Source organism: Nicotiana attenuata, chromosome 11 (genome assembly GCF_001879085.1).
Source record: "Nicotiana attenuata strain UT chromosome 11, NIATTr2, whole genome shotgun sequence".
Taxonomy (NCBI): domain Eukaryota; kingdom Viridiplantae; phylum Streptophyta; class Magnoliopsida; order Solanales; family Solanaceae; genus Nicotiana; species Nicotiana attenuata.
In genome coordinates this window covers 25264836-25275366 of record NC_031999.1, presented here as the reverse complement: position 1 = coordinate 25275366, position 10531 = coordinate 25264836, and the positions used below count along the sequence as shown (strand labels likewise).

General features: G+C 35.2%; 1 protein-coding gene across 1 annotated transcript; it reads right to left on the bottom strand.

The window, feature by feature from the left end:
* LOC109234256 (protein PHYTOCHROME KINASE SUBSTRATE 4) lies at positions 6206 to 8079 on the bottom strand. The gene has a single exon (XM_019400162.1). The coding sequence runs from the start codon at positions 8070 to 8072 to the stop codon at positions 6498 to 6500; it is 1575 nt and encodes a 524-aa protein (XP_019255707.1). The 5' UTR covers positions 8073 to 8079; the 3' UTR covers positions 6206 to 6497.

The window sequence follows — 10531 nt, the reverse complement described above, 5'->3', positions numbered from 1 at the left end:
ATCAGGATTTTGAAAGAATCAATATGTCCGCAGGTGCATTCTTAAACAACTCCTTAGGCATCAAAACCTTATTAATAGTAAAAATAGCCAACGGCTGTTCATCAATTAGAGTTCCGGTAATCTTCGCCGTCACAATCTCCGTCTTCAATGTCACAACGTTACCGTCATTTTGCACGACGAAATCGTACTTCTTAGATCCGTCAGTAGCTAACGTGTTCATTACGCCATTATTGGATTTCAAGCTATCCATAGATTGATAAACTGGAACTCCGTGATACTCAAGCAAAGATTGTTTTCCTTCCGCCATCGGAAATTTTAATGGGATGGGGGAAGAGAATGGGATGTATCAAAGTAGAGAGAGAAAGAAGAAAGTGTAACTGATTAGCGTATTTAGTGGCTTAGGGCTAGGAGGTAACCATATTTAAATATTTTGCTATAAACCTTAAAAGGTATCTATAGAATATAATTTTTTTAAATGGTATTTATTTAAAATAAATAAGGTGTTAACCTTTGCTATAGGAGGTAAAAATTCCTATAAAAATCGGCTTCAAGATAAACTTGACTTTTATAGTGAATGGTTGTTATATAGTGATGTTGTTATTGAGAAGTCTGACTGTACCTGTAGACACTGAAAGTTTAACAGATCAAGATAAATCCTAAATTCAAGACGATTCTTGAAATATTAGGAGTCTATTAGGGTTACTTGGTGGCTACTCCACCCAAACCCTAATTCATGCCTATAAATAAGGCTACATATGTTTTTCAAAGACCGTCTCAGTAATTTCATAAACTCCCGGAATATGCACAAAGAGATCAAATATACGATCTCCAAAAGTCCATAAAACTCTTGGAATATTCATTAAGAGATTAAAGACATGTCAAATTTGTCTTGCTCAAAGTTGTAGAATCACTCAAGATCCAAATGGAGTGTTGCTACATGATTCTTGATCATCAAATACATCAAGAAGATGCATATCATCCTACGTTCGAGAAATATGCTGCTAAGGCCCTCGAATTACGGATAATAAATCGGAGGGAAGAATCAAGGGATAAACAAAGTTGTAACCCGCAATGTTTATCAATAAAATCCTTTTTTCTTTATAGTTGTTCGTGATTGCAGTTTTATTTTTCTCTGCATAAATTTGTTGCAAACAAATTGGCACACCCAGTGGGACCAAATCTGCCCTTCATCTCTTCTCTCACGGTGAAAAAATGTGGTGTCTTCTTTAATGGTACTTCAAGCCTCGTATATGATGATCTTGTAAATCTACGCTCCGACAAGCCTTGAAGTAGGGGGCATTTGTAGACATCAAAATTTTATCGGATCAAATCCATATGAAATTTGGGTTTGATCCTAAATTTAAGATACTACAAGTACAGTCCATCGAGGTTTCTTGGAGGCTAGTCTATCTGAAACCCTATCTTGGAGGCTACTCTATCTGAAACCCTAGCTTAGAGGGTACTTTACCCAAAATCCTAGCTACACCTATAAAAGGGGACCACATATTTCCTTTTGAAAACATCTCGAAATTCCATAAAAATTCATGGAATATTCATAAAGAGATCAAAGACATCAAATATTGTCTTTCTCAAATCCACCGAAGTGATCAACATATGTTCTTCCTTTTCATGGAGATCAAATACATCCTAAGGAAGTTCGCATCATCCTACATTCGAGAAATATGCTGGTTAAGCCCTCGAATCACGGAGAACGATCTAGAGAGAAGAATCAAGGGAACAAGCAGAATTGTACCCGCATCATTCTATCAATAAAATTATGTTTCTTCATATTTATATTGTGGTTGCAATTTATTTTTGTATCACAAATAAATTTGTTGCAAACAGTACCTTGGAATGTAATTATGTAAATATATCGTTGGGCATATATAAAATCCTTCGTTCGATTGTTTTTATTAACAATTTTTATTGTAATACAAGTCCAGATGAGAAATTTTGACCGCTAATTTAAAACTTTCACTAGAACTTCTAACTGCAACTACAAGAAATTTACAATAACGACCCTATTGACGTTGAGAAAATGAAGCACCAGGGATTGGATTACCTCAGTAGAGATTGAATTACCTTAGCAACAGTTGAATTATTTGCACAAAAGTCTTCCTACAAGGAGGGTGCTGGAGGCTCACAAAAGGCGTCGCTCACAACAACTAGGCCGTCAACAACGAACTCGGAAAACTTTTGCACTCCTAATGCAATAACTACTAAAGTAATCTTTCTCAACTACTAAAAAATATTCTTTCTCAATTATTAGAATAATCTTCCTCAACTACTAGAACAATCTTTTTAAACTACTAAAATATTTTGAGACTTTACACTCAAATATTTCCTTTGCAGAATAAATTATATACTGACTCTGTCAGTTATATAAGCATTTGATATTCGAAATGTATTAGTCCAGTTTGCACCAATAAGATTCACTAAATGAATGGGTAAAGTATTCCCGTTTTGTTAAGTATGGAGGAATCCCAACAATGGCATCATACCCCTTGACGGTAGAGAGGAAGAGTTTGGAATCTCCTTTCATAACGCAATAGCCTTTGAGGCTTCCAGCGACATACTTGGCTATGAATTTTATTAGTGTATTTTATTCTTTAATAATACATTAATTACATTATCTTTCAGTTACCATATTCGACCTTCAATAAATAGTTTATAAATGTTATGTTGTAGAATACGTTAACCTGATGATATAGCTAAATTATACATTGGATTTAACACACTGATAAGGTAAATTCTTCCATTGGCCATAGATAGGTGCATGAACAACAATTAGAAACGTCACACATTTCGGCCTACCTACTGTTTAGGTGACCCCAACTAGATCCTGTTCGGGCATTTACTCAAATTTGCTGGCAAAATCCAGAGATGGACCGAAGATTCATCCACCATATTCAATATAAATTTATTATCACTGGTCATAAAGATGTTCGAAAAATTTGATGATTATGGAGAATAAAAAGATTAGCTTGAGGCATGTCAAGGACTCTGTCCTTAAGAATATTTGGTCATAAAGATGTTGGAAAAATTTGATGATTATGGTGAATAAAAAAATTAGCTTGAGGCATGTCAAGGACACTGTCCTTAAGAATATTTTACCCACACCGTGATGAATAAAATTAGGCGTATCCCCCAGGATTCAACAACCTTTTCTAGTATAAACTAGGAGCAGAAACAACAAAAATTGAATAAAAGAAAACACAACGCAAAAGAAAGAAAGAAGAAAATGTTCACTCTTGTTTTTCTGTTATTTTCCTTCCTTTCCTTCAACGTGGAAATATAGTATATATAGGATAAGTTGATAGAAGTTATAAATGTCAACTTTTGTAGCTTATAAAAGCTATTTTGAATCCATTAAAAATTCTGACCCAATTGTCAAAAGCCAACATTAGAAACTATGAATAATTAGCCATTAAGGCTATTCAAGAGTATCAAATTTCAGTTACAAAATCATTATTATGTTTGAAAATATATTCAAATTGTTAGTTAATGAAGACCCATTAACATAATATTAAAAGAATGAACCTAGACATCAATTAAAATATTTCTTTTTGAGTTATAAAAATTAGTTTTCTAACAATCCTCCACATAACTCAAAAAGAATATTAAGTAATAGAGTAAAATAAAAAGTTTCGATGGGTTTCCACAAATGAGCATAATGCGTCGAATCTGGTGTCTCTTGGTCTATGAACCAGACCTATATAAAATAAGAATAAACTTACAGAACAATTGATGAAGTATAAAGCTTCTATGAACCAAGAATTCTTTTGTAAGTTTAATGTCTTATCTATCACATTATACTCGCACACACTTTGTTGTTTGTCGCGGTTTTGCGCTAATAAGCCATGCACGCGTCTGGTTTTCATGAGTGCTCTAGAAATTTTATGCCATAAATTTCATAGGAGCGGCCCCACTCCACACTCATATAGGTCCATTCATCAAGTGTATTCTGCAGCGCAATACACCACCTACAAAAGGCGATGGATTATTGGATTAAGAGTTTAATAACTCAACCTCACATTCCTTGCAGTCTTGCACTATGTACACACACACACACACCATAGGAAGGGACATAATTTAATAGTTCATATTTGATCAACTAATGACTTGTTATTACTCATATGAACCTACTTCATGGGATCTCCAATCACATAGGTTGGGTTACCATCATTGTTGATATAACTCAAATTGGCAATAGTCCCATTCCCCTTGATGTTTCACTTATAAATAAAAGGATCGGCCAAATCCTCTTTTGCCTACACATAATATGTATATAAATTTCTCTCTAAACAATTGCTTTATCACATTATGTCTCAAGAGAATGTGTATACTCTTCCCATTGAAAGATTTATTTTCTTACCATGGTTATTGAGCCTTGGCAATCACAATTCAGCGACACAAATGTTGTCGGCTTAATTCCTAGTGGAATATTCACCAAGAGGTTGCTTAATCAACCTCATCGCAAGACTATTCCAATATCATAACATCCCATCAAAAGGTGATCACACAATCACTAGTGAGTTATATATGTAAGTACTAACCAATATAAAACTAAATCTCATATAGTTAAAAGAGGACAAAAGGAATGAATACCATTTTATCAAAAATTATAGATATATAACTGGGAGAAAACATACCATGTTATCAACATTGAACATTTGATGATTTATTCCATATCATTGATACGGCGAATATGCTAAGCCGAACAGTTGCAATCTTTACCTTCTCTGAAGAAAAGATGGATGAACATCGATACACTGCTTAGTGGAACTAGAACAATGACTAGAATAGTTTGTGCATCCAGCATATGAGTATCAACAGAAATATTATAATTAGCATTCTCCATAATAACCTCGTGTAAATATCCTTAAGATAGTTGAAAAAAAATTGATGATTATGGAGAATAAAAGAATTAGCTTGAGGCATGTCAAGAACATTGTCCTTAAGGATATTTTGCCCACATCGTGATGAATAAAATTAGGCGTATCCCCCAAGATTCAACAAGCTCTTATTGTATAAACTAGGAGCAGAAACAACAAAGATTGAATAAAAAAAAACCCAGCACAAAAAAAAGAAGAACAAAATATTCACTCTTGTTTCTCTGTTATTTTCCTTCCTTCCCTTCAATGTGGAAATAGAGTATATATAGGATAAGTTGATAGAAGTTATAAATGTCAACTTTTGTAGCTTATAAAAGCTATTTTGAATCCATTACAAAGTCTGACCCAATTGCTAAAAGCCAACATTAGAAACTTTGAATAATTAGCCATTAAGGATATTCAAGAGTAACAAATTTCAGTTACAAAATCATTATTATGTTTGGAAATATATTTAAATTGTATTCAAATTAATTAGTTAATGAAGACCCATTAACATAATATTAAAAGAATGAACCTAGACATCAATTTGAATATTTATTTTTGAGTTATAAAAATTATTTTTCTACCAAAAGATTGGTACGAAAGCCTCTGTCAATATCTGTGTATACGGTCGAGATCAGACACGCCCGATTTCCAAGATCGCCTTAGGTCCGAGTTTGGGTAAGGTCGAGTTCGAGGTCGACAGACTAGACTCAAGCTCGATGATGGAATGCAATGTCCGAAGATAGGAGTACGAGGAAACCCGAAGCCGAGTATGCTCGACCCTGAAATAAAGCCGTTATGGATTCCTAACAGAATGAGCAAGATTCCTGCCACGTCCCCAAAATCACGACGCAAATTCCGAAATAGGATTGTACGATTCCGTACTAGGCTGTTAGACAGCTGTACCAATAATATTCCTCACTGTAAATAGAAATGTACCTTATTTAGGGTTCCCCTATTATATAAGGGGGACCCCAATCATTTGTATGACCATCTAATCATTGGAAAAAGAATATACTATCCTACTTTTCTCTCTTAGTGTTCGTCAGAAGTGTCTCTTACATTTATTATTCTTACTTTATTGCTCTTAGTTCATCTCGAGGTCACTAAGCTCGAAGTCACCACTGCTGAGTAACATTGGTTTGATTCACTTATTTCTTTCATTTCTACTTCATATTTTTTGATTATTAATTGGTATTGAAGTAAATCACGTATCTTTAAAATCACAAATAAAAATTAATTGTTACTCGTATCTTGACTACTTCTTGAAGATATTTGTAAGTACATCTGGAGTTTTTGCTGAAATTTTCGTATGCTGATGACCCCTCTTATTACAATGTGCGTCCGCTTATCGCAAAATCAGAGGTACTGATAAAAAATATATTCTCTCTATTACATTTTATGTGGCAGAATTCAGAGAGACATGATCAAATTACTTAATTGGGGGTGTCAATTCGCAATAAACTTTACATATTATGAAGCAACATAAAATTTACACGATTATTAATAATTTAAAATATTTTTGGAAAATAAATTTATTTTAACTCTCCAATAAAAATATCACAAGATGAATGGAATAAGTAAAACATAAAAACATGGGAGTGTCAAGGAACTTGTTTGTCATGCTGCAAAGGCAAGAGACAAGCGTGCAGAATGAGAGGTAGCAATGGGTGGCTTATTATTAGCTCTGGCCACTACCCTATTACTCACATGTCCTGCCGCAGATATTAATGGCAATGGTGGACCCTCGGGCAACCCAAATTTCACCGGTTTTGGTCCGACATTTACCGCCTTCTCATGCCGACAACTCAACAATCCACTCCCCTTCCACTTCCCTCCGTCGCCGCCGCTTCCACCACCACTGCCGCCACTGAAAAGTCTCATATTTGCCACGTTGTCAATTTCAGAGATGGAGGAATAATTAGTAATACTAGCACGGTCGAAACCTTCAGCTGTAGTAACACTCCAATCGATACTGACTTCGCTAGGTGCGTAACACTCTGTAGCTGCAACGCTCGGGGTAGCTGGTTCGTCGAGTGAATTTCGTTGGCGGTACATAGGACAAGAAGTTGCAATCGAAGTAGAAAAGCTCTCAATTTCAAACAAATCCGAGCTTGCGTCACTTGCAACGTCATCGTCTGTTGCTGTCACACGCGAAATCGGGCTCCCTGGGAACGGGAAATTACATTCTGTTGATTTTCTTGAAGATGGTTGAAAAACTTCTAATGAATCTCGGGCCGGATCTTCCAGTATTGGAGAAATGGACCTTGTTGGTGGAGGTTTGATTCCGTGTTTAGCTTGCGTTGATTGGTTTAAGATTGGAAATGAAAATCCCCCTGCAGTTTCAGTATACGGCCTAACTGATGATGCCAACACGCGCTGTTGACATGCAATTGTGCTAGGCCTTACATGAGTCTCTGACTCTGATAATCTTCTCTGTATTGTTCCAATTTTATTTATTGCCTCTAAAGGGGCGACATGAGCCTGTGATGGCTGCGGCCTCTGAAGATGTCCGTTTGAGTTTAGAAGTGCTGCTCCCTGTTGTATTTCAGTCGAATTTTTGTGAGAGATGTTGGTAGCTTTTTCAAGTACCTTATGATTGTGTTTGGTAGCAAAACATTCCGTCCCAGTTTCTGTTTTAGGCTCCGAGCTAGTTTCCTCAACTTGAACCGATTTCTTCCCTGAGCAAGGACATTTTCGGCAAAAAAACCATTTACGAGTACTAAAAGAACCTTTTTTTTTCTCATTACGAGTACTTCTCAATGAAACTGCAATAGCTCCTGGAGGATTTGATAGTAAGCCAGTTTGGCTATTCCAACTAGCTTCAGATGAAGCAGTTGGAGTAGCACGAAAAGAATTGGCACGAAAGTTTCTTCCGTAGCCATTATCTACGGAAGAAACTGATGAAACTCGAGGAACTGAAGCTAATTCGGATTGATCTGCTAAGTTCTTTTGGGTTTCTGGAGAGGAGTCGTCATTGCTTTCACTGAAATATTTTTTTGCATCAAACACGTTTATTTCGGAATCTTCGGGGATATGTTCTTCTGGTTTGAGATAAGAGGAGAAAGATGCATCTTTTAGGATATGGTTTTGGACAAAGGATCTGTACTGCAGAGGATGTTCTGCTATAACAAGATTAGCAGGGTTCTGAGAAGATTTGTATTTTAAGGTTTTAACTGTTGTGGGGGATTCCATCTTTCCCTTTTCTGGTTTTCGGGCTAGTTAGTACTATTATTTATACCAATTCTTGAGACACTATTTGCTTTTGAGAATTTTCTTGACATGTGACTAGGGGTGGCAAATGGCGCGTCGGGTCGGATATGAACGGGTAATTCAAAAATGTATGAATTATCCGACCCGACCCGTATTTGAGACGGATAAAAAGCGGGTTATTCGGCGGATAATATGGATATCCATATTATCCATGGCTTCTAGTCTCCCAAACTTGAGGAACCCCCAATTTGAGGCTTTACAAATATAAAAGTTAAACACATTAGTTATCCATTGGTTATCCATTTGGATAACCATTTTCCAGGGGTGTTCATGGTTCGGTTTGGATCGGTTTATTCCTAAAAAGAAACCAAACCATGTAAGTCGGTTTTTCAAATATTAGAACCAAACCAAACCAATTAAGTCGGTTTTTTCTCGATTCGGTTTATGTCAGGTTTTGTCGGTTTTTTTGTTTTTTCGGTTATTTGTCTGTTTTTTCTTAAATATAAGACATACATTACCAAACACATATTCCGGCGACCACATTTTCAACGTAATACTATCAAATCAATTGCCCTTTGAGAAATCTATTATTTACAAAGATATATTGATGATAATTGAATCAAATAGTGATGAATAATTTAAGGACTTAATAAAAAATATATTATTTTTAACACGAAATTGATTCTTACACTTAACAAAAGAAAACTACCAATCAAACTAGAATGTAAAGGTAAAGAACTATACTAAAATTGCAAACTATTACTCCCTCCGGTCCACAATAAGTGACCAATTTGCTTTTAGCACGCCCCTTAAGAAAATATAAAATTCTATGCAAAAATACCTAGTATGACTAAACTACCCTTAATTAAATATTTAATATGAGGAGTAAGAAAACTTTTTAGGGATATGTACATAAGGTTAATTTTGTAAAAACAAATTGAATTCTTTCTTGATTATATAAATGGACACTTATTTTGGACCAGATTAAAAAAGTAAATTGGTCACTTATTATGGACTGGAGGGAGTAACATTTATCATAAAATTTGGAAACTTTGTATAAAAATATGCATATATATATAGGTGTAATAATAAATTTGGAATAGCTACTCCTATGGTCGGTTTGTTTCGGTTTTTTTTCGATTTTTTTCTGATTAAAACCAAAACCAAACCAAATTTGATCGGTTTTTAAAATTCAAAACCAAAACCAAACCAAACCAAAAAGTATCGGTTTTTTTTGATCGGTTTGGTTTGGTTTTCGGTTTGGTTCGGCTTTTCGGGTTTTTATGAACCTACCATTTTTTAAGTGAATAATATGGTTCTTACCCATATTCGATCCGTTTTTAAAAAAATTATTATCCAACCTATTTTTAATGGATAATATGGGCGAATAACTGTTTTCTTTTAACCATTTTTCCACCTCTACCTGTGACCACTTGGCATTTTATTTGGAGTTTTTTTTTATAAAAATAACCCTTCCATTTTTTATTTTATTTTATTTATTTTTCATTTTTCAGATGTCAGTTATTGGAAATGTGGTAGATTCAAACCTATCTATACCCAGAGCCACTCCCCTAGCGGTCCTGCCATTATGCCACAGAACTAGAGCTCGCGTAGAATCTTTTTCTCCAGTATGTATAATAGTGGAAGGAAAAAAAAGGGGAGCCCAATGCACAAGACATTCGGCGTTCACGCAGGGTTCGAGAAATGCCCGCATTCCTAGAGGTGTGATATAAACAGCATACCCTAATGCAAGCATTAGTGACTGCTTCCATAGCTCAGACCCATGACCTATAGGTCACACGAAGACAATTTTATCTTTGCTCCGAAGTATAACCACGGTAAAATGTAACAAGATATTACGGCCTCTTAACATTAATTGGGGATAGTAAACTCGGTCTCCCTTGAATGATTGATGCGGCAGTTGGGCAACCTTTGGGGAAAGAGTAGTTTTTTAGGATTGGTCGTTGTGTGTCACCATCTCCATAAATCCTACACATTCAATTAAAGTTACCATAAGAAAACCACGGTACAATTTAGACTATATATTTGTTTTGAATTATTTTACATATTTTAGGAAGTAGGTAAAATGTCCTATGCCCATGTAATTGTTAGATATCATTTTCAAGTTCCATGTTCTAATAAATTAGCCTACTGTGGTTAGATAATGTAATTATGTTATTCATTGTCACTGTTAACACAAGAATTCTTTAGTGGAAATTTGGTCCTGGCGATGTAGACCTGAAAAATATTGCTGTATGGCGATGAGATGTAACAGTAATCGTGAAGAGGACCTTAACGTGATCGCCCAGTACTGGTTGTTGGATTTATCAAATTAATATGGTTGACATGGATGTAGTACTATACAACTAATGTGCACTTGTATTTTATTTAACTAATAATATATATGAAAAATGTACTCATCCTATCGCCACACCTTACAT

What these genes read in the sequence shown, in the direction of transcription:
- LOC109234256 (XM_019400162.1), bottom strand. Translation starts at nt 8,072, where the DNA reads ATGGAATCCCCCACAACAGTTAAAACCTTAAAATACAAATCTTCTCAG.